General features: G+C 40.6%; 1 protein-coding gene across 2 annotated transcripts in view; it reads left to right on the top strand.

The window, feature by feature from the left end:
- Nucleotides 1–25,210, top strand: part of IGSF3 (immunoglobulin superfamily member 3) — a 123,032-nt gene that overhangs the window by 59,187 nt on the left and 38,635 nt on the right. For both annotated transcript variants that reach the window (XM_063126789.1, XM_063126788.1), the window contains exons 4-6: nucleotides 14,117–14,527; nucleotides 17,451–17,840; nucleotides 19,212–19,613. In XM_063126789.1, the coding sequence (XP_062982859.1) occupies nucleotides 14,117–14,527; nucleotides 17,451–17,840; nucleotides 19,212–19,613 (1,203 nt within the window). The remainder of the gene's footprint in view (nucleotides 1–14,116; nucleotides 14,528–17,450; nucleotides 17,841–19,211; nucleotides 19,614–25,210) is intronic.

Here is a 25,210-nt window from a genome sequence, read left to right as displayed (position 1 = left end):
CATGAGAGGCTCAAAACCTTATTGACTGCACTTCTTAAGGTAATTTCTGCTTGCACAATAGACTTTTTGGATGTATGCTTTGGTTAGTAAATGTCTGAAATGTGATGAACATGTGGGTGGAGGGGGTACAAAAGACACAACAGATGAAGCTCATCAGGGTAGGGGTGGGAATCTGACATTTCTTGGACTACCATACTAGGTTGTGTTAGATTGCATTACCTTTTATGGAAGGAACTATAGAAATTCCAATCAAATGAATAGCTGTGTGAATATTCCCCCAGCCACATGTTTTGCATCAGATTGAAGTAGCTGGTGGAAAGATTGTATAAAACAAAGGCCTACTGTGTTTTTCCCAAGAGCATGGGATTTCATTAACATACACACAGGGAAAATGGGAAGGGTTGAAATTCTATGTGTTGAATTCTGGAAGGTTGGCAAATTATATTTTAACAACTTATTGTCATATAAGTTCAAGTCAAACACCAGCATTTGTAGTGCTCAGTATCCACAAAAGCTTATGCCAGAATAAATATGTTAGTCTTTAAGCTACCACTTTGTTTATTTTTATTCTACAAAGGGTAAATTTGTACTTTAATAATTGATTTTCATAGAATCATAGAATAGTAGAGTTTGAAGGGGCCTATAAGGCTATCGAGTCCAAACCCCCTGCTCAATGCAGAAATCCACCTTAAAGCATCCCTGACAGATGGTGGTCCAGCTGCCTCTTGAATGCCTCTAGTGTGGGAGAGCCCACAACCTCGCTAGGAAATTGGTTCCATTATCGTACTGCTCTAACAGTCAGGAAGTTTTTTTCTGATGTCCAGCTGGAATCTGGTTTCCTGTAACTTGAGCCCATTATTCCATGTCCTGCACTCTGGGATGATCAAGAAGAGATCCTGGCCCTCCTCTGTGTGACAACCTTTCAAGTATTTGAAGAGTGTTATCATGCCCAGATAAGAGTCAGGATGGCTGATATGGAATGAGAGGTGTATTGTGGGGAGGGAGAGTTGTAACTCTCCTACAGTGTTGTTCTCCTGTCACAATTGTTTATATTTTCATTCCCACAGAAAATCAAGAAACATGTGGATGCAAGTGGCATTTCCAGGTGCCATCCCTGGGAAAATGTCAGCCAGAGACAGTGTATACCTACATAGTGGACTATTAATCTGATGCTTTATAGAGCATTTCCTTCGATCAGGCGTGGTCAACTTGTGGCCTTCCAGATGTTTTGGCCTACAAATCCCATCATTTTGTTAATTAATTTTGCAGAATTTATATGCTGCTATGTATCTAACAAAATTCCCAAGCACTGAACAATAATAATAATTAATTAATAAACTTTAAGATATGCTACAACGGCGTATGTTACGCCGGGTACAGCTAGTAGTACCAAAAAAGAACACTAGAAAAAAATTAAACCAACAGAATTTAAACAGAACTTAAAACATCAAATAAAACAGCTTCCAATATAATTAAAATACTTAAAGGCCATTAAAGATGTAGCAAGGTGTATTGTGCTTGGGAATGTTCCAAAGACTACAATTCCGCTGCTAAAATCATTCCTATTTCATCATACAGACTCATTTTGGTCCTCTCCAAATTCCCTTCTCCTTTTGTATGTCCAAAACAAACTCTGCCTTACCTTTTAAAAGTTCTGTGGCCTCACACCTACCTGTGATCTTGAATCTTTCCAATGTCAGTTGCCTCTGCCTCCTGTTATGACTCCACCCATTTTTATCTTTATTACAAAACTGCCTCCCAAAACACCTGTATGCTGCCACCTCTACTACTTCAAACCCTCATCAAAACTGACTTCTTCCATATAGCCATTTGTTTAATCTCTTTATTCCCACTTGGAATAAAACCTACATTTATTTGCAGTTGCCCATACTCAAAGCCTTGCTTCTCACATTCCTCTCTCCCTCGGCTCTGCTTCGTTCTATATTTTGATTACACACTTGTTATGGCAGTAACAATAATAATATTAATAAAAATAATGTTCCACAGTTACTCACTGAGGAGGAGGAGGAGGAGGAGGAGAATGATGAATGATCTAATCAGTATAGAAAAATATTTTCTGAGCTGCCAAAATTAGCAACAAGCATGAAGAAAGAAATGTCCAAGCATTGAATTTGTGAGTCAGAATACTGTAATTGGGAAAACATATGTTCATATCATTATATGGTGCAATAAAATCTTCAAGGTTTAAACAAAATTATTAACAACTAAAATATTTTTCCAAGTTTACATTAAATATGTACCTTTTCAGCATTTTCCCAGGACTCTCAGCATAATTTCCCCTTCATCTTCTTTTCCTTTTTTGCATACAAACTGGAATTCAAAGATACACACCTTCAGTATGAAATAGTGCTGGTTAGTTGGTCATCTTTCTTAATAGAAGCTGCCATCAATGCCTCATTTGCAGTTATGTTGCATCTTTTGACTTGTACTGCCACACATTAATCTTTTCTGCAGTTTCTTTTATTGAAGACTTGAACTGTTGTGACCAATATAATAAACATACACCAGACACTTAATGAATATATTGGTTAGATTAATTGGCTTTAAAGCTTCTAATCAATTTACAGAATTCCCTGATTGATCAAGCAGCTGATTTTAGAACAAGTGAGGCGACGACAGAGAGAAGGAGAGAGGTGTGTTTTTTTCTACACCAAACCTCCTTTCTCTTGAGAAGACACTTTTCTGCCCTCCCCTAGGAACTATAGCTTACCTGGCAAAGGCGAGTCCTCCAAGAGAGACTATATAGTAGTATTACAAGTATTAATAAAAACTGCAGATAATAAGCACCATCTTAAGAGAGGCATTCCTTCTTTCTGTCACATACAGAAGGGGATACTTTGTTATTTTTAGATCATGCACATCTTCATGCTAGGCCTCAGAAAAAAGTGAGGGCTTTTTTTGGTTTCAAAACTATTTTTGTTGTATGCAAATTTAATTAACTCATTGATTAATCAACTAACATTCATGCAATCCATCAGCTAATACTTAGTTCCAGTAGTGACCCTATTTAGGATGAAGCAATAGCTTTGGGAAAGCATAGGCTTTGATAACCGTCTTCCCAGCATGTCTTACTGCTGCCCATGTCAGAAAGCAGAAAAGAGCCGTGAACAACTTCTCATCGACAGGATGATAGGAAATCTTAGGCCCAAGTATGATTATAGACTTGACAGATGGCATTTGATCTTAATGTGTCTTGAGTTAAAGACATTGATGGGGGTGTCGATGGGGGAGTAGGGGAAATAACATAATCTCCTAGGCGTGGAAAATCTAACTGTATAAACAACACACTACACAGGAAACCAAGCCATATGTACTTCCATCATATAACTGCCTCATTTTAAACATGAACTGATGCATTGTAAGGAATCCTCTCCCTATTTTTATTTCCTAGTTGAGACATTTCTATTTGTGTATCAAGGTAGGTATTGGGAGAAGAGCCAGAATTTGAGCTGTGTGCATTTATTTTCTCATTAAACATGCTTAGCTGGAGCCCTTGGGCTCTTGACAGGTTGCCACTGTGATCGGTAAGTATCCGCATCAGAGATAATAGTCCCTGCTCCAGAGGAGGTGTTGCTAGCCTACGATGTAGTTAGGCAGATGCATGCTGTTCATGGATACCGTAGAGATTGTAAATGCGAGCTGTAAATTTTTCTTCTAAACAACAAGCACGTCTCTACCTTAAAGGATGAAGTGGCCCTTTGCTAAGACCATGCTCTTTTCCTGTTCACCTTAAATAATTTTGTGAAGAAATTGCAAATCTAATGACAAACATCATGACTTATCGCTGATGGTGTGAATGCCAAACGAACTGTGCTCTTTCGTGATGTTGCTTACTGCGTTGTTTGTAGCCTTGACTTCCCGTCTCCATATAGCTTCTGAGTGAAACTGCCTTTACTTGGAGAGAGGCATTCCCTGATGCTTTATGCCAGTTTGGTGAGAGCAGGCGTTTGCTTGGTGAATCCTGCATGTCTACCCCAGTCTTTCAGCCGATGCAGATCCTCCCCCTGGTGCTTATGATGCTGCTGCCCTAAGCTTCCTCCAGCAAGGGTCCTGCACTGTTTCGGGCCCACTCTGAACACCTGCTATATTTCAGTGCTCTGGTATTATTTTTAGCAGGGTTATATTATAATGCAGTCTTGCAAATGCTGAATACAGTTAGTTTAATTGTCTTAAATGAGCATATGGATCAGGTACAGTGCATGACTAACGGATTGTAACGTCATGTGAGAGAGAGCTAAGGCCTTGAGTCAGGAGGTTGACCTAATTTCCTATTTGAAAAGAAATGTTCAGTAAATTACCCATCCCCCTTTTCCTCAACTATTTGACCACATCCAGTTGCCTTGACAGATGCATTTCTTTCAACCTAATCATTTGACACAATCAGTAAAGGACAAACAAGGATGCTATTGTAATTGGAGGACTTATCGGCAGTATTACTGTGCAGCCGCCGCCAGTGGAGTCTGGTTTTTATCCCAGCTGGAAATGTAGTAAACAAAGGCTCATCTTGCTATTATGTGCAAGGACAAACAAAAGTTGTAATAAACGGTAAATTTCGGTTTGCAAAATATTGTGAGCTGTAACTCTGTTGATAAAGGCACAGGACTGAAGGTGGGCTGAGGGCCCTTTTTCAGTAACTAAAATTGTTGCTCCTGCTCTTTAAGATACACATTAAATATTTGTGCTATAAAATCTGTTCAGTAATTCAGAAGAGTAACTTAACATTTTTTGGCCTTCTTTAAAAGAAGCCCACATTTTGTTGTTGATGTTCTTTCATCTTACACATGGTTTGGTTTAAGTGCTTAGTCTTTTTTTTTTTTTTTAATGAGAAGAGGTCTTAATAGCTAAAAAAAAAATTGTCAAGATGTCATCAAAGGCAGGGTGGGTGGGAGAAGAGAAACCTGATTCTTAAACGTGTTCAATATTAGTGCCATTTTGTCGTTTTTGTGGCATTTCTAGGAATTTAAGAACCTAGTTATCCTACTGTGGATTTATAAGCTAGTTCTCTATGCAGCAGTCCTAGAGATAGGTGGTGGTGTGTCTGCTCAAATTAGATGCCATCCATTTGTTTAAATCCAGCTCTGCTCTGGTCATATATAAAGCAGAGTGCTGTGTATGTTGATTTAAAGAACAAAAGGGTGCAAGGAAGAGAGAGCTTCTCTCCCACCCTCCCTTGATGCGTCTCCCTACCTCCTGACACCTTCTCATCCAGTAATGGAGCCCAGCTGGTGGGGGGAAAAGAGTTTGAGTGCTGGATTGCGAGGAAGTTAGCCACAGGAAGGGGAAGGGTTCAGCACCCTTCACCTATGTTCTTTTTTTTTTCCTTTTAAAAATTGGTAGCCCCACTCACACCCTTCATTTGTAATTGACACAGACCTAGGTTAACCATATGGGGACCCTATGATTGCAGGAAGTTGATTGCAGGAACTCCAATTGGAGTTCTGCACCACTTTGCAGTGCAGTCTTTTCCCCCTATAGTGTACAGTCTAGAAACATGAAAAGGGAGTTGATAATCTCCACTTCTTGAAGGACAAGACTACTTTTGCATTAACTTTCAAAGCACATCGCGGAACCTTTATACATTGTTCATATAGCATATTAATTTACCTGTATCAATCTAATTTCAATTCCCTAGGAGATATATAGATATAAACATACTTCCTCAAAGAGCACTATGGGGGTTTGTTTTTTGAGAATCATAAGAAATTTCTCTTAAGGATTTTAGTCTGCTCGTAGAACTACAGTTCTCGTGCTTTCTTGGAAGAACCCCCCAACAGTAAACATGTCGGTAGAGAAGGGAAATCTCCACTGGGAATTATATATAGCATAATTACAGGATTACCAGGTTTTTTTTTTTAAAAAAGCATTCATCACTGAAGGAATAAAACAAGCTGAAGCAGCATACATTAATTATTTCTCCCCCCCCCCAAATACTCTTACCTCTCATTGACTCTTTAGGCATGCTTAATTGTCTAGTATAAAAATTCATTAGTCATCTATATGTTGAAAGTATTCATAGGTGTATTTTATTGTAGCTAAAATACAGAATGAACAATCATATCACTTATAATTCACTGCAGCACCAAGAATGTAAGGTTAATGAGAATATGTGTTAATTACGTTTAACGAGTTACTCTTTCCTAATGCTCAGTGGCTCTTTAGTAAATTCATTTAATCCATTCTATGGGCAGAAGCATTAACACAGCTGCAGCTCCTTGTGTTTCCCAGGTGAGTGCTCATACTGGAATATGACCACCCCTGTTCACTGTTAGGTAACTTTTAGGCAGTTTAAAAACTGTAGCAAAGATCTATGGGAATCATCATGAGTCCAGCAAGGCACAATAATTAGTCTGCCTTTTTTTTCAACCCACTTTTTAGATCTGACAAGAAAAGTAGTTTTCTGAGTTTCTGTACCTTGGCAACTATAGAATGGGACATGTTCTAGGACTGCATGCAGATTTTGTGTGTATGTCCTTTTTTAAAAGGCCTTTTTCTAGGAGAGTATACAGTGGTTAACTGTATTCAACAAGCCATTTTGCTCAATTTTGTTATTTCCTTACAATTTTGCTGCTTAAAGTTACATCACGATGTTTAGTTACAGTCCTTCCTACCTTGACTCCACCTAGTGGTAACTTCTAGTATTGCAGAAGTTGTCAAACATCCTTAATGTGGAATCTGGATTTAATAGAACAGCATGTCCCATCTCCCACCCCTTCCCTTGTCTACACAAAACTACTAATCCTTCTTTCACCTAATCAGACTGAAAATAGCAGCAGCATCTGTATTTTCAGCTTTCCTTAATATGCCAAGTGTTAAAGTGTTGTCTGGTTTAGCTTTTTTGAAGCTCCTGGTTAAAGGGGACTACCAATCTGTGCTGCTCTCCTTTTTCTGTCTCTTTTCCCATGGAAGGCTTGTTTACTGCCAAGGGCCTTCCTTCTGTTGTAGTTCACAAGCTCAATCAACTGGGAGTGTCTCCAGTTATGTAAGAGCCATTCTTCAATGGGACTTCTGGATGTGAGTGGTGCTTTGTTCTACAATGATTTGCTGGTGTACAGTTTTTCTGCTCATTTTGTGGATACCATATGACGTTTTCTCCCTCCCTGTGCTCCTTTTGTTCCTTAATATTCCCTCCTGTTTTGTATGTAGCTTTTGAGCCATATCTACCCAAATTAGGTGATTAGTATTTAATACATAATTTGTTGGTCTGGGAAAGGATTTGAGATGTTAGTAGGAAGGTTTTATTAAAAAGAAAGTCAGATCTTCCATAAATGCTGTCAAACATAAATAATTACAAATGGGATCTCCAACCAAATGTTGCAGTCTATCCTCCATCCCAAGAGGAGTGCTCTGTTCAGGGGGTCCAAGCAGTAATTCACTTCAAGCAGGGCATTCCACTCTCCCACCCCCTGCCCCATTTTTCCGTTTGTCTTTTCCAAGTGACAATCAGCAATCCTCACTGGGCTCTTTTCTTCCACTTGTAGCTTTTTTGTTCTCCCAATATCAGGGTTTCCCTATGCAGGCTGTTACTCACCGCCCAGAAAGAGTGATATTTGTTCTGGGGAGCTGGTTTCCATCGAGTTTGACTTAGCATAATTTTACAGGACACACTTTTCTTATAGTGTGTCCTGAAAAGTGTGTCTTGACAGTGTTCTCTGTCATTACGCTAAATGTTGAATCCAATATTGTCATTCTGCCAGCAGTTCAGGATTTTCCCATCTTCTTCATGGGCTCTGTACATCACACATATGGGCTGTGCACCTGCATGGAATCTCAGTTCAGGAACATTCTATAGCTGAGGAATTTCGGCAGGCACCCCTCCCCCACCGTCCCAATGCACATGTCTGCAGGGGTTCCTGTCGATTCCCTCAGTTCTTCGACCGCCATTGTGCGAGCTTTGTTGGGAGCATAGCCTGTCGGACTACACTCATTGTTTTTTCTAAGAGAAGTTTAGCTGAGGTTTTTAATTCTCCCTTTCTTTCCTACTATAATCTTCTTTCTGTTATTTTTGTATTTTCATTTTATTTGTTAGCGATTTCTTCACGATTGCGGGATTGCTAGTAGTGCATGGCCTCAAAATGCTCTTCGCAGATGCATTAAGTGCGGGGGCAAATTTCCTCACACTGACAGCCATTCCCTCTGCCTACTGTGTTTGGGTGAGGAACACCTACATTGTGGAAACCTGCCCCCATTGCTAATCTTTCACCAAGCAGGCAATTGTTGAAATGGGCACTGGAGGCTGTGGACAAGCCTAAAGATAAAATGGTGTAGATCCACCATCCAATCTGCAGCTCCACACACACACACACGCGGCCTCAAAATCTGCTCTGGGGGATCCCCTAACCTAACCTTCCAGAGCATATAGAATCATAGAATAACAGAGTTGGAAGGGGCCTACAAGGCCATCGAGTCCAACCCCCTGCTCAATGCAGGAATCCACCCTGCATTGAGGTTCTTCGGAGGAGGGGTTGGGGAGGTTGGGGAAGTCCCATTCCTTCAGCTATATCTGCTCCATTGGTGGAATGATGATGTTGGATCCAAGCCCAAATCTCATACATACCTTTTTAATCATCATCATCATCTAGTAGGTTTTCTAACTGTCTGCATGTGAACAAGACCCAGAAGGAATCTAGAAACCCATTCATGGCTCTGTCCAGAAAACATTAGTTCCTACATAATGTTTCCACTCCCTTCACAAACTCAAAGCAAATGATTGTGCCTAAAGTAGTTCTCTCCTTAAGCCCAGAAGTGTCTCTTGGGTGTGTAGAGCCACATGTGGCTCTATTTTACAAAGCCATTTTCTGTCCTTATATGATATCATTTGAGAGACCACTAAAGTAACGCCATATGCTCTTGTACAGATTTTGCATCAGACTTGATTGATTAATATTTTTCTCCTTTAAGTTGGAAGAGGGTGCCATGGCTTCCGGGCATAAAAAATCTAATCTGCTTTTGAAGTTATTCATAATTGGTTTTAAATTGGAATGTTTAATAAATATATAAATCATAGGTAAAGCATTGAATTGCTGCTTGTTGCATTTTTAAATAACATGGAGTGGGGCAATTGGTGCATTGGCATATTTCTCAAAATTAAGTGAATACCAAATTATATTCTGTTCGACATATGCATATAAATATATTTTCACACACTGCTGATGTTGCTGTACAGTATACTGAATGAATACAAAAGCCAGTGTTGATTTTGATTGTGTGGGAGCACCCCCAGGCCATATATTTTCTGGGATCAGGAGAACTGTTTTTGCTACTTCTGATCCACTCTTATTGCTCTGGTCTACACAATAGAAATGGCTCATGGTTCGGTTGCATAGTCTCTAGGACTGGGTTTTGTACTGAATGAATGGGTGTCTTAAATGACAGTTACTTCATGTTTCTTGGGAGAGAACATTGTTAATTTTTGTTGCTGTGATCGTTGTAAGTAGCTATGGCAAAAGAAAGTTAAATGTTTGAGGAGCACAGTGTAAATCCTTCCCATTAATGGACATCTCTCTTAATATAGACCTTTTCTTTCCTAATATCTTGACCAATGAGCCTGGAAAATTTTCTGCTCTTTCTCTCCAAACTTCCAAAGCCTACCATGTAGAATGTATAAAAATAATGTATGTTGTGGCAATTGTTCTATTAAAAGTTGCACATTTTCACATTTTAGAGAGCTGTTGTTGGGTCTGCAATTTATCCATTGCAGAAACCCTTTTTTTCTTTAAAACTAGCTTGGAAAGTTCCTTAGATGGTGTATATGTTTCCCAGGAGAGCTAAAAACAGTTTTGAATTTGTAAAGAGAAGAAAAAAAGCATTTCTTGGAGTTACTAGCAGAATTAGTCTTGGGGCCTTAGGGTTTGCTTTAGAGCTCTGCTTCTTTAGAACTAAGCACAGTTGCTTACTCATTACTTGTTCAACCTATATATGTATAAATAAATGACTACCACTGTATGGGCCAAAGTACATGTTGCACTCCAATCAGAGGTGGTGTTTGGATTCAACTGACAAAGTAAAAATAAATTGTAATCAGCTGCATTCTGTGATTTCAAGGCACTGCACTTGATCATATTATTATTATTATTATTATTATTATTATTATTATTATTATTATTATTAACATTTATATACTGCCCCATAGCCGAAGCTCTCTGGGCAGTTTACAAAAGTTAAAAACAGTAAACATTTAAAAGTATACAAAATTTAAAAACCATCAGAAGCATAAAAACAACAGTATAAAAACAACCTAACTGCTATGAGAATGAAGGAGATGGTCTAGGAAGGCCATGATGTTAACTCAACTATAATTCCATCCTCTTGCATGTAGAAGTAGTTTTGGTTTTAGAATCAGTACTGGAAAATTATGCTGCAGGAGAGCTTCCTAAATTTGGAAGTATTTTAAAGAACTAAATCTGTCGCTCAATGTGTCATATGAGATTTACAGCACAATCCTATGCAGGTTTAGACTGAAAGTAGACTTACAACTCCCCACATTCCCCATACCCAAACCTGCATAGGATAGTACCCTTAATCTACTTAATTGAATAGTAGGTATAAAAATTTCTGCAAGGATGGTGCTTGCCAGTTTGCAGTTTGTATACATACATGTATTAATTTTTTTTTTTTTTTTTAAGTTAAAAATTGTTGCTCAACTAATTTGGGGCACTTTTTTATTTGAATCAAAATGTGATTGGTTCGGGGTGGGGTGTATACGGCCCACAAGTTGCCCACCCCTGGACTAAAAGTTAAAGCTCTAAATAATCATCAGTCTGTTCAACGCCTCCCACTTAGAACATCGTTGAACTCCATATTGTGCTGCATGAGATGAACAAGGGCTGCCATGGGTCCTATTTGAAGGGGGGAAGGAATATCAAAGTAGGCCTCTACTAGAAGGGCTGTCCACTTTCAAGTGCAGTTTAAAGATATAAAAATGTAAGAAAGGTGAGCAGCAGGGACCTTGAGGTTGCCCATCAACAGTTAGCACCTGGAGAACAGACTGAGCAGGCATACAGGTTAGATGGTCACAGTTTTGCCCACTGCAGTGAGATGAATTGTATTTCTACTTAGATTATAATGAATGTTTGTTTATTTCGGTCATAGACCAGCACAACAGAAAACATCATCACAATAATATTAAAAAAAACCAATATACAATAAAATACATACATAAAATCCATAAAACGCGGCAGCCTAAGTCTAAGGTGCAATAAAATTCTTCAACATCAATTTCCGTCGGCTTATGGCAGCCGCACAAAAACTGGCCACTTTTAGAGTAACCTGAGGATTCTGATCCGATAGAAGATGTTTTATGTAATATTCATCTGATCTTCCAGGAGTTTAGATTATAATAACACTTTCTACATTTGCACTTATACATATAAATTAGCATATTTAAATTGTATGCAAATCTTTGTTGTCTTTTTGGGAAATGCTTAAGTGACCCATCCTACTATGAGCAGTGTTACTGCTTAATATGCTGAAGTACCACTGATTGAAAAGCAGTGTACATAATAAATATTGTTTTATTTATTAAGATTTTATGTGCCATCATTTTTGTAAAATTTTGAGTTTTTCAAAATATATTCAGATCGGATTTAGCGTGTTTATTTGTTTATTTATCAGTAAGTCTGTAGTTTGGGGTACTCTTAGATCCATCGCTGTCGCTAGTGGTCATAGCAGCTCAGAGCGTTTTTCACCAGCTTCGCCTGGTTCTCCAGCTACACCTCTCCTGGACAGTGATGTAACCTCATGGCTGAATTACTACAATGCATTCTATGTGTGGCTGCTCTTAAAGCTGCTCCAGAAACTGGAGCTAGTGCAGAATGCAGCAGCTCGACTGTTGTTGGGAGCTGCCCCTTTTCAGCATGCAACCCCTTTGCTGCCTATTCACTACTGGGCCAGGTTTAAGGTTCTGGTACTAGTGTACAAAGCCCTAAAGAACTTGGGACCAGCATACTTGAGAGAATGCCTTCTCCTTTACTAACTTGCCCAGTCACTGAGGTCATCTGAGGGCATGTTCCTAATGGTTCCACATGGAGCCTTCAGTGTGGTGGCCCCCTTCCTATGGAATTCTCTGCCTTTGGAGGTCAGGCAGGTGCCAATGTTGTATTGTTTTCAGCGCCTTCTGAAAATGTTGTTGTTCCAGGAAGCTTTCCGGGAATGACCAGCTGCAGCTTTGTCTCAAACTTGTTCTTTTAAAAATGCAATTTTAATGGAGTTTTTATACTGCTTTTATTCTTATATACTATTTGTTCACCACTCCGAAATCTTCAGATAGGGAGCAGTTTATAAATATTGTAAATAAATAAACAAAACAAAACAGTTAACACCATGTTAATTTTACATGCTGATAAACATCTCAGATATTTTTCCAATAGTTAAAGGTAGTTCAAGGACTGAAATACTTTGATGAAAAATATTAAGTAAAGTTACTGTGGTTTAAATGTTATATTCAAACGTATTCAAATATATTACTTGCAAATTATTTAGACTGAATATTTGAAAAAATTGCTCTGTAATTCAATAACATGCACAACTTATATTACTTAAAGTTTAAGTGGGCATGGGAGGAATTGGAAGCAATGAAAGCTGTTAACATACTTTTAGCATACCCAAAGAACTGTGCATTACATAGACAGACATTTCCTGGGTATAAATCTTCTTATGTTCCTTCCATGCATTCCATCAATTCATGGCAGAAAATAAGATTGTGTGTTCTGGCTTTGCCGCCAACCTTTGTGCATTCAACAGAAGGTGATAATAGGCTCTACATACATACTACTAGCTGCACCAAGGTTGCTGATTGCAAGTACAGATGCTTTGTACATGCAGCCTGTTCTCTACTGAACACATGGCGGTTGTGGGGACAGTGTCAGCTGAGGCATGGTGGTCGGAGACAGGACTTACAGACACAGTCCTGCTCCCTGCCCTATGTTAGTGGAACACAAGAAGGCTTATTTATACCTGGGGAAAGTTTTTTACAGCTCTGAAACTGCCCAATTTGTATTTATTCATTAAGTTACAAATTAATTTTATGAAACCATGTATTTATAACAGAAAATATTCTTTCCCATATCCCTGATCACTGCACTTGCCAGGGGAATGGTCATAGTTTTCCCACAAGCCGTTCAGCAGTTTGAAAGCTGGAAAATGGAGATTTCCGCAGTAATAGAAGCATTTGCTGTGGGGTGTCAACTGGATTGTGCACAAAGGATTAGTGAGGGCTGTGAAGTCCCTACGCACAAACCTCAGCATCTGGAAAGGTGCTTACATGTTGCTTGTACAGCCAGTTGCTTAAGTTGCAGGAATATCCATTTGATTCTTTAGTTGCTGCCCTTTCAATAAAAAGTTTTCCTATGAGCGTAACCGTAATTTTGCTTACAGGCATTGTTAAATTATGAAGGGATGTAAGCAAAGAAGAGAGAAGTTCAATCTCATGTCTTTTGGGGAGAAAGATTAAAGGAACAACAACAATGACAAACCTAGCTAGTTAGGGCAGTGTAAATGCCAAACAAAAAAACCTAGAAGGAATTGCTTTGGAAGGTGTGAACAGATAAGACCAGGAATAGGAATGAAAAAGAAGAAAGTTATATGACATAAAATAAATCTCTTAAGAGTAAGTGGGTTCTCTTAAGTTGCACAGTAGCAATGATGCAGGATAGGTCTGGTGTAGTATCAGGTTCTGAGATCACAAGCTAACCACGTGCTACCACCTAGATGTATCCAGTAGTCTTTATTGGCTAACAACTTTGGAGAAGCTCATTTGAGGCTTAAATGTGGCTTAATTCAAGAAGTTGCTTTACCTTGAATCAGACCAACCATTTGCCTAGTCTGTGGCAACTCTGGCCCTCAGGTCCCTTGCCAAAGGCTTTTGCCATGCTTATATGACAGATTCCTATAATTCAAATGTTGGGTGTGGAAGCTAGAACTTTCAGCTATGATAATAATGGGCTCCCCACCAAAACTTTCCCTCTTTAGTTCTAAAAGTAAGAATTTATTCACTTTGCTTCTAACGTTTAGATTTAATTTGTTCTATTCAAGATATTATCTATAACAGCATATGCACCAATAGTTACACTTTTTTCTTTCCTTCATCTCTCTCTGGCAGTTATTCCTGACTCCCTGCGGGTGACCTCAGAAGCACAGACTCTAAACAAAGTGCAGCACGATTCTCTGGAGCTGAAGTGTGAAATATCCAAGAGTACTGCACAGCACAGTCACATTTCCATTGCCTGGTACCGACAGAAAGCCAATGAGCCGGCCGTGGAGGTGATCTCCCTCAGTCGTGATTTCGTATTGCATGCAGGAAGTGATTACGCCCAACGGCATGCAAGTGGAGACATCCGCCTGGATAAAGTCGGCGAGACTCAGTCCAAGCTTACGATCTATAACTTACAATCTTCTGATGAGGGTGAATTTTACTGTGAGGCAGCCGAGTGGATCCAGGACCCTGATGGCTCTTGGTATGCAATGACCCGCAAGCGCTCAGAGGGCACCCTGGTCTATGTGGAAGGAACTGGTTAGTGTGTTTTTTCCCTTCCCATAACCTTTAATATTATCTGTGGCTTTGGGGGTTTTTGGAGGGAGTGGAGAGGGAGATAAAGGCTGTGTTCAGACAACACAATAGTCAATGGTGGGTTAATAGTCAACTCCACGGTTGATTATCGAGAGTGTACTTCCCACACAACATGATCATAATCAACCATGGTGAGGATTAAGGCCAGGATCGAGTTGACTATTAGTCAACAGAGTGTTTGACATATCCCCCGCCCTCTCCCCCCACCCCTCAGTCCTCCCGCTGGTATCCCATTAACCATTGCAAGTTCTGCCAGATGGACTAGAGCGGCAGCTGGCACTTTGTTTGTTCTTGCCAGGGGACTCTGTAGTCATTGAAAATAACCAACTGTGTGTGACAAAATAGTCAATGGTGCCCAACACACGACATGATAACAACCATTGTTCAAATAATCAACTCTGCACAGCGTTGGTTATTTCAACAGAATAACCAACCATGGTGTGAAAAAGTCCTGACAGACAATGCAATAATCAAACATTAATCCACTTTTGGTTATCGTGTTGTCCGAACACAGTCAAAGTGTGCTAATAAAGGTAACTAGCAAAGGGATCTGTGGGAAAGGTTAATTTACAAAGAAGTTTCTCATAGGCTAGAACATAAATTTACTTTCTGCCTTCAAATACTTGAGTGTGTGATTATTGGACTGAATAATTTCTTCAGGAAATCTGAGTCCTGGTTGGGGAAAACTGGTCATTTTTAGTGAAAGATATCTCCATTTGGATGTTCTCCCCCTCATTCCATATGAAGATATGAGCAGAGCTGTTAATGAGTGAAAGAGTACGAGAGAGAGGGGTGGGGGAATAACGGCCATCCCACCTGCTGGTTCTCTACTCACAATTGCAGATATGGGATTGCATCCTCTGCTTTCCCCTACGCATATTTAGCTAGAATGAAAAATGTCCACTGTTACTGCTTTTTAGCCACCCAGAATATACCAGGATGGTTAAATTGTATTAAAGGAGTAACTAACCCACATTTAGTTAGAGAGCTTGGGCTAATGAAAGGCATAGAAATGTAATAAATAAATAAAAATTCAAGTGATTTTTAGCTTGAATTATTTCAGGGATCAAAGTACTGCCTCAAGCACTCCCATTCCCCACAACCCCTGTCCTTACAAATTCCCTTTCTCCCCCACCCCCCCATTCTTTGCCTTGTTATTTCTTCCTTTCCCCTCATTCTTCTGCTTCTACTTGTCTTCTCATTCTTTCTGTATCTGGCCTGCCACTGTCTCCCTCTCTTCTCCCATCATCTCTGAACTCAATCTCCTTTCTGATGCTGCTTTTGAAAAGGAATTCATAATGAGACATTCCACTTGTACATTATTGCTGCCGCTCCATCTGGCTAGAAGCCCTTCAGTAATGTTTGTAGACCTATTATGGAGTGTTACTGTCAGCAATAAAGATGTGGCTTTACATTTTTGATGTACCTACTTAGTTAATGATACATTGGCTGGATATGACCTAGATGTTTCAGGTGTGTGTTATTGAAGGCTGTTTTTTTAAAAACAACAACAACGATAAAGGTAACCATGCTCAAAGCAGGAAAAGTTAACCTGTGTACAGCCACAGGTGTATTCAGAGTAGGCATTTACTAATTATTTCTTTACTTGAAGTATTGTAATGCTTTTCCTCAGCCAAAAAGGCTTACAATCTAAAAAGACACGACGCACAAGGAAATGGGAATTGGGGGTAGAGGGGGAAATTTATTCTTTTTGCAGGTTTGGTAGAATAGTTCAGCTCCCAGTCTCATCTCTCCCAGCTCACCCTTCTGGAATGGCTGCTGGTGGTGACAGTGACATGTGCGCCGCCCTGCGATCTTAATGATATATGGCTGGATACAAATGTTTAAATAAATAAATGTGTTGCAACAGATGGAATAATCTTATATTCAAAAAGTGAATCAATATTGTATGTTTTTAGTACGTTGTATGTTTTTATTTTACGTTATTTAAAATAAGTACAGATTAAGTACAAAATAAGTAAGCCTTTTTACAAAAATAAAAAACCCTAAATGTTTGGAAGGGATGTATTGTATACTTTATATGGATGGTGTTGTTGTTTTTCCTGTATAGCAATTCATGGCTTTTGTGTAATGGTGATGGGAGAGGAATTTTACAGTAAATGAAGCATTTATTTAATGTCTTTCTGCCCAATTAATATTGATGTATATTGAACATTTAATGCCCTGTTTTTCCTTAATATAAAATCAAGGTTGCAGCCGGGGGTTTTTTGTGTGTGTATCTAACTAAGCAGTATTTCACCTTGTGTTGTTGTTGTCCTATGTTGTGCTCTTTTTTGAACGGTGATGTCCTTTTTTTGACCTATTAGTCAGCGCTCACTCTACTTTTGGTAGGATATGCTGATTTAAACAAAAATTCAAACACAACATGTCTTTCCTGTCTCTTTGATGCTTTCAATTGGGTGAAATCAGATTGGATACTTTACTCATGTGCCAAGCTAAGGCCTCTGGATAAGAATTCAGTGGCTCATAAAAACTCAGTTAACTTTAAACACATTTCAGCCTTTGAAGCAAAATATATAAGTTAAAATAGACTACTCTCTCAACGTGGCAGAGTGTAACTAGCATAGAAACACTATGCCTGGCTTTTCCTCTTTTTTTCAATGTCAAATTAACTTGCACCAAGCACTGTTTCTACCTAAATGAGATAGACAGAAGCCTAGCATTTGGAGAGGTGGATAGAATCTAAGGAGAGGGGGAATTTCTGATATATAGCTTTAAGGTGACTGTTAAAGTTCTCAGTGTCCAAGTCCTTGTTAGGTTTTTCCTATGTGTTCAGTGCTGTGACAAAGTTTTCCTCTTGTGTGTGTGTGCTGTGTGTGTGCGTGCATGTTCTTTTCCTTTTTAGATATGGATATCAACGTCCGGCTAGAAACGGAGAAGCGGACATACACCGTGGGTGAGCCAGTGGAGTTCAGGTGCATTCTAGAAGTACAGAATGTTGCAAAGAGATACTTTTCCATCTCGTGGGCCTTCAATAGTTCCCTGATTGCCAGCTTTGGGGCTAATGCTGTGCCGGTCCTTAACAATGAGTTTGCCCAGCGAGAAGCTTTGGGACAACTGAAAGTAGCCAAAGAGAGCGACAGCGTCTATATCCTAAAAATCTACCGGCTCCGCCTGGAGGACAGCGGGAAATACAATTGTCGAGTGACAGAGCGCTTGAAGACGACGACTGGTGAATTTATTGATGGAGAGAGCAAACGACCAAAGAACACACCCATCACAGTCTTGCCCCTTAGTAAGCAGAGATCTTTCCCGTTCTTATCAGTTGTGTGACTTTGTTAGCAGAACTGAGGTGGGGCATGGCAAAGAGTTCATGGGGCTGACTTCTCCTTGGCTGTTCTGAACGTAACCTGCAGAGGAAGTTCAGATTTATTTGACTAATTAAATTTCTGTGCCAATTTACTCCAAATGCTCAGAGTGCTTTACACTAGAAAAATGCATAGGTGTAATAAAAAATGAATACATCGTTCTACCAAAAGAAAAACCACTTTTCATATAGATCAGCAATATAGTGCTCAGGGTATCAGAAAAGGACTTCTGAAGGCATTATCTCTGGTCACTGCCCATCTCAACAATGAAGGAAGGGTCATCAAGAGAAGGGTCTCAGACGATGAACTCAACATAGAATCAGATCCATGCGGGAGTAAGCGGTCCTTCAGATACTTGGCAATGATGTATTTTTTCCGGAAAATTTAGAGTCGGAAAATTTCCTGCTGCCCTAAATCAATGAAGATCTGATTTATCATATTTGCTTGACTTTTAAAATTTTGTTTGCTAAATGTAAAAAGAAAAAAGAAATCTTTGGGAAAATATAGTAGTGGATGCCTGGGTCCCAACTGCATAGGGCTTTAAAGGCATGCAGTCACCAACATTTCGACTTAGTTTGCATGTAACGAGAAGCCGCAGTGGGTGGATTTCCCTGTGACATTGCAGTGTTGGCCACCATTTTGAATATTTTAGCTGCTGTGGCAGCATATCATAGCTTGTCAGCAGCATGGCTAACACACATTCTGGTGTCAACCATCTTAAGAGCCCACCCTTGCTAGGTTTCTATATAACAACAAACTACTGCACAGCATATTCAAAATGGCAGTCACTGCCTCAACAAAAATCCCCATGAGGAAATCCACCCACGGTGGCTTCTCATTACATGCAAAACAAGCCTTTGAATTGTGCCCTGCAGCAAGTGAAGTTGTTTAAGAGATGGTTAAAAATGTGCCCTGCAGCTAGTTCTCATCAATCTAGAAGACATAAAATTGGCTCATACATTTATCACACTAGCCATTTTGTTCCACGTTGTGCTCCTGACCATTCCCAAATGCATAATCCTGGAACAAAACATAATGTGTTATCCAAGGACACACAGGTACACTTGATAAGCTGTTTCTGCCATTGCACTGGCATTTTTGGAGCTGGCACAATCATAAAAATCATTGACTGAACATAACCGTTTACTGCTGGATCATATGTCTTATTTCTCCATGTGGCCTAAAGCATAAACATGTTTGGGGATTGTTGTGTGAAGACGAGAGACCAGGAGGATGCATTACATGCATTTGGCTCAGACAGCCCTAACTATAATCACATATTCTTTCCTCTATTCCAGAGACCAATATTTCAGTGGAGGTGTCCAACAATTCCACCAGTGTTCTAGAAGGGGAGAGCCTGCGATTTGGCTGCAGTGTCCGCACAGGGTTTAGACCCCAAAACCGACTCTCTGTCACCTGGCAACTTGTAGACAAGCAGAACCGTCGCAGTGATGTTGTGCAGCTTGACCGAGATGGTACCCTTCATCCTGGCCCCTCTTACGTCGAGCGCAGTAGCTATGGTGGGATCCAGATGGAGCAGATACGGCCTGGATCCTTCACACTCGAAATCTTCAACAGCCTCAAGGCAGATGAAGGCCATTATGAGTGCCGCATCACAGAGTGGACTAGAAGGCTGGACGGGGAGTGGCAGATGATTGGGGAGCGACATAATGGCTCCTCTGTATCCATCACTGCACTTGGTGAGTATAAAATCTGTTATTAAATTTATGTAATAAATTTAGAGATGCAGAACCTCAAGCCCACAGCCAAATTCTAGCCCTCTGGGTTCCCCACGCACCCACATCTGTCCCCCAACTACTAGTTTGCTGGGCTTTTGTGCAGTTTTCCTCCCATTCTAGAAGGTTGAAATGCCTCTCCTAATATCTAATTGCTGACAGTCAGACCTTTATCTTGGAATATGCTGTTATTTTTGTTTTTTTGACCCCACTTCTTTTGCCTTTGGCTCTGCCCATCACTGGATTGTGCCCCCCGAGAGTTTCTCTGAAATGGAATTTGGCCTTTGGTATACAGCACACATGTTCGCCATCTTCTGCGAGCCTTTAATTTCATTGCTGTCATCACTCTTGGCTTGGTAGGATATAAAATTAAATGTATTTCAATAGTTGCTGGCTACTGAGGATGTAAAAGCCTACTGCCTTCTTCACAGCTTTATTCGCAGTCCTTTCCTCAGACCTGCTCATATTACCCTGGAAACACACAGAAGGAATTTGTCTATAAGGAAAGTAGGACTGCTGCTGCTGCTGCTGCCTTCCCTGGTAAAGTGTGGCAGTGGGGAATCACAGCACAATAACATTACAGCACATATTGGGGCTGTTCACATCACACAACAGCCCTCTGTTGGTTATTTAACCCATAGTGAGACTGTGGCGCATGCAGCCGCCATTTTGAATATGCAACCTCCACAGGCAGTTGTTGTGTCATGCAAACCCAATGAGCGGGGGTTATACAAGGGTTAAATAACCCTCACATAAACCCATGGGTTATTTTAGAGTTATTGTTTAACTCTCGCATATCCCATGCTCGAAGGGTTCGCATGAGACGACAGTCCATGAGCAGGGGTTCCATATTTAACTTCGCCCTTCAGGTGGAGAGCCACAGCATGTTGTCTGAACCAGGTCATTATTCAGGGAGGGGGTGTAGCTCAGTGGCAGATCACATTCTCTGCTTGCAAAAGGTCTCAGGTTCAATCCCAGAAGTCTCCGGTTAAAAGGATCTCAAATAGCAACTACTGAGAAACTTGCTACTTTGCATTCCTTTCACAGAGTGGCCCTTGTGGTTCTTCTAGCACTGCTGTCTTCCAGTTTAAACACTGTAGTGGATTCACAACTGTGCTCTTCCTTTCATTCTTTTGCCTACCTCAATTCTTCTCCTACTTATTCCTGCATCCCTATTGTTGCCTTCTCCTTACCATTGCCTTAGGCTTGGATTCTGTGGTTACTCATGACTCAACCTATATCCACCTATGATTTGTCAGGAAGGTATGTGGTTGCCTTACAATACTCAGACTGCCTATGCCCTCCTTAGCTTTATATCCTAGGAGAAGTGCAGGAATGTGGAAATTCAGAAGAGCACAGCCTGTTCAGCCATCTGATTTTAAGCTGAGAAGCACAGCTTGTTGGAAGTTGAAGACCCCATGACTTGTCAGTGTGTTCTCTTCCCCTGTAGATTCTGATTGTGCCTTTGCTCTTCAGAATGTCACATGTTTCCCAAACCCTCTGAGTCATGAATTAAACGAAGTTGGATGTTTATTTTAATGATTCGTTATCTCTAAATTAGCAAGCTACAATCATTTTTAAGTGATTGATACATTGGCTATGATATCACGATTACCATTGCATAGCTGCTCATGGAAATCCAGAGAGGTCACCTATTTGATACATTCAGAAATTAGTAACTGGCCATTGTCCAGATTATTCTTTTAAGGAAAATAATTGCAAATTAAGGTTTCAGTATTTTGAACTTGAGTCACCCTCTTTAAACTTTGGAATTTCCCTAAGTGACACAAACTGGGTTTGTGGGTTTGCTCAACCTTCAGTGCGTCTCAACACATAAACAACCAGAAATAGAGATGAAAGGTGTTTTCTTCCATTCTCTTGATGTCCATCATAATTCTCATCACGTAATATCTTTATCTGTTCTGCTTCACACTTAGTGTATTGTAAGAATAGCTGTAGTATCTGCTCCACGTAGAGTTCTGGTGAATAGCTGTTTCTCTTTTTGCATGAGCTGTTTCATTTTCTGAAGAAAAACAGCTTTCTCTGACACCCAGAAGGACAGACATGTCAAATCTTAGTTCAGTACTCATCTTGACAAAAGCCCATCTCTCTTTCACTTTATGGCAAAAGCAATGCACAAATTGTAGCATAGGTCTCCTCTACACCAAGCAGGATATTCCACTATGAAAGCTGTATGAAAGCAGTATATAAAAAGCTGGATCTACACTACTGCTTTATAGCTTTATTGAAGTGCACTGACAACTGTTGGGGCCCATAACACATACCATATACCGCTTTCACAGTGCTATATCCTGCTTAGTGTAGATGTGTCATGGGCCCCAACAGTTGTCAGTGCATTTCAGTGCCACTATAAAATAGTAGTGTAGATTCTGCAGTGCACTTCAATACCGCTATAAAGCAGTAGTATGGCTCCTGCCTTTTATATACTGCTTTCATACCCCTTTCATAGTGCAATATCCTGCTTGGGGTAGATGAGCCCATAATCATCCCTAAAATGGCTGAACTAGGTGCCTCAGCCAACAGGCTCTAAGACAAGGTGTTGCAACTCCTGATTCTTCTGAGCATATGTGCTGCTATCCCTTGCCAACCTGCTTGGAAGAAGGGGGCACAGACATATTTGCTCCAGAAAATGGGAAATTTGCACCCCTTCCAGTCATTGTTACAGGTTCATCACATTCCTTTCTGTCCTGTAGACTGGGATGTTGAAGCTTTTTCAGCCCAAGGGTCTGAATTCCACTTCAGAGAAGCTTTCCGGGGTTGCATTCCAGTGGTGGGTGGGGCCAAGTGGGCCCAAAACATAAAAAATGCTAGCAAGTTATAAGCTTAAAGCTCTTGCTGCTGATAACTAAACTTTTCGAGATGCATTTCAACCTTTTAGCCTATCTCTAGAAAGCAAATGTCTCAGAAATTATTTGGATGGTGTTTACTTTATTAAAATAGTGGGCTGGATCCAACCCAAGTTAGATGCACCTAGGTTCCATTGAAATCAATTGTTCATATTCACTAACCGTTCATTTCGATTTGAATGGGACTTGAGGATGTCTAACTTAGGTTGGATATGATGCACTGTCTTTCTTTCTTGCAAAACAAAGTACATATTCTTGGGCAGGCCTCCGTTTCCAGTTGATGTTTCTCCATGCATGTGAAGGTGGCACAGTTCCCAATTCCAAGCTTCCCTTGTAACTCTCATACAGGGATGGAGGAGGCATTGCAGGTGTGACTTGATAGGTGGAAGAAGTGCTTAATCCTTCCCCCACTTTCCGTTTTTCCTTGCACATATGCCCTGGGCTTCAAGGCTGTGTTTAATTCATTTCCTTCAGCTGGACTCTGAAACTGGCTGAGAGAAACAGCCTGTGAACTATTTCCAGGAGAGAATTGTTGAGTTTGACAAGGGTTAAACTCTCCTCTCAACCTGCTTCCTACCCCACCCCAAAGATCCTTCTTTGCATGTGCTTGGGCCTGTTCCTGCGTGTCTGTTACCTCTGCAAATGTGGGCTTGCAAACACATTTTTGCTGAGAAGAACAATGATCAACAAATATGGTCACCAACAGCAGGCATATTTTTTACTCTCGAGGGCGCATTTCTGGTGCCTACCACAACCAGTCCACCCAATGTGAGATACAGCTGGGAAAGATAATGTCCCTGACTGTGCACTGGGGATGGAACTACTTGGAAGCAGCAAGCAATCTCAGTGCTTCAGAGTGGCTCCAGAACTCAGCCTGTCATCTGAGACAAGACCCTTCCCCTTCCCCAAAACATGGGAGCTGCAGAGTCATGGTGACAGCAGATTACAACTTCTGAGGCCAGTCAAAATGTGTGAACCCCTTGAAGTAGCATCTCATTCAGCCCAAGTGGAGAATAACTTTCATATTTTGTGAAACTTGCATAATTGAGAATTGGCGGATCTGTAGACTACAATGGGGCTACAATGAGTGGAGGAAGGCAGTATGACACAGAATTAAGGAATCTCTTGCAAACTTGGGTTGAAGGAACGCAATGGAGGGTGGGATTTAATTATTTGCTTGTTGTAGTGTTAGGTTGAAAAAAGTTGAGCCCTGCAATTTCTGGGGAAGCCGAGAAAGAGGTTTTGTTCACTCTGCATCTAGCTCTAGTTCAAATGCATGGGGACATCATAAGGTAGGGAATGGTCTGAAGGTACATTATGCAGTTAAAACACTGATTCTAAGCAGGTCTGGTTCTATAAGCTGCTTGTATGGAAGATTACCTGGAATCTGTATGTAAGCGTTGAATCCTATGCATGTTTTGACAGAAGGAAGTGCTGGCTGGGAAATGTTTGGAGTTTTAGGATTTCTCTCTCTCTGTTGAAACATGCATAGGATTGCACCCTAAGTCTTTCGGAACCCCTTAGAAAGATACCTCTATAATAATAAAGGACAATGTCTGTCCATCTGTCTGTCAGCACCATAGCTTCAAGATTGTGAAACCTAGACATCTGAAACTTCTTATATGTATTGAGGAGACCTTAGGAGTGTGCGCGTTAGAATAATCGTGTTTTTAAAATGCATTAATTAAATTTAATTTATTTAAATGTGTCTGTGTATTTGAAGCCTGCATTACCAGTGTCAATCACTAGGTGGCAGACTTCCCTAACCAGCGCATAGCATTACAGTCAATACTAGGGATATCTGAGAATTTTGGAGTTGCTTGCAAAAGATGCGAGCATGCCCTGTTCAAAGCCCTGAATGCAAGTATGATCACACGTCCACTGAAAATATTCGTAAAGTTGTGCAAAACTTTCACGTTCAATCACAGCTCGATTTGCACAATTTTCCCATCCGCACAGAGCGAGTCGTGATAGAGAACGGGAATCAGGCACAAGACAAGCTGCGAAATGATGTTCAGTGAATCCTGGCAGTCTCAGACATCACTCGCTTGCCCATCCCTGTCAATACACTTTGAAGTCAGAAGAGAGTAGTCCAAAGGACAGAGTTAGATGCCTGCTCCTGCCGTGAGGTGCCTCCCTCCCTTCAGGAGAATGGAGTCGACAGACTTTTCCCTCAGGGAGTTATAGGACCGCACCATGGCAGAGACTATACCTAGGGATGCCAGAGGGTATGGCTTCACTCAGACAGGGTGCAATGTGTCCAATTCTGAAAGCTCCGTAACTTTGGTTGAAGGTTCGACTGTTATGAAATGAAGGGCTATTCCAACCTGTGCAAAGCTGGTAAGGAATAAAACAAAATAAATTACGAGCTTCAAACACTGGTCCATTCTTGCCAGATATTCCCCAGGAAGACCGACAAGTGTCAAAACTGTAGAGTGAGATGCTGGAATGTTTCTAACAGGATTGTAAGAGTAGCTCAGTGAGAAGAGCTGCCACTTTAGCCATCTTTTAGCAGGAAGCCTTTTCCTAGAGATCTGTCAGGTAGCCACAGTTCACTCCTCTGAAGCAGTATAAAACTGACTCGCAATGCTCTGCTAGGGCAGAGTATATGCAGACAATTCTTCAGACAGTAACCTAGGCATGAGGTTTTCAAATTCCAGGCTGCCTGAGGGGATGTGTGTCTGCATGCTACAG

Source organism: Elgaria multicarinata, chromosome 5 (assembly GCF_023053635.1).
Source record: "Elgaria multicarinata webbii isolate HBS135686 ecotype San Diego chromosome 5, rElgMul1.1.pri, whole genome shotgun sequence".
NCBI classification, from domain to species: domain Eukaryota; kingdom Metazoa; phylum Chordata; class Lepidosauria; order Squamata; family Anguidae; genus Elgaria; species Elgaria multicarinata.
The sequence above is the reverse complement of the archived record's forward strand: the minus strand, read 5'-3'. Positions and strand labels throughout refer to the sequence as shown.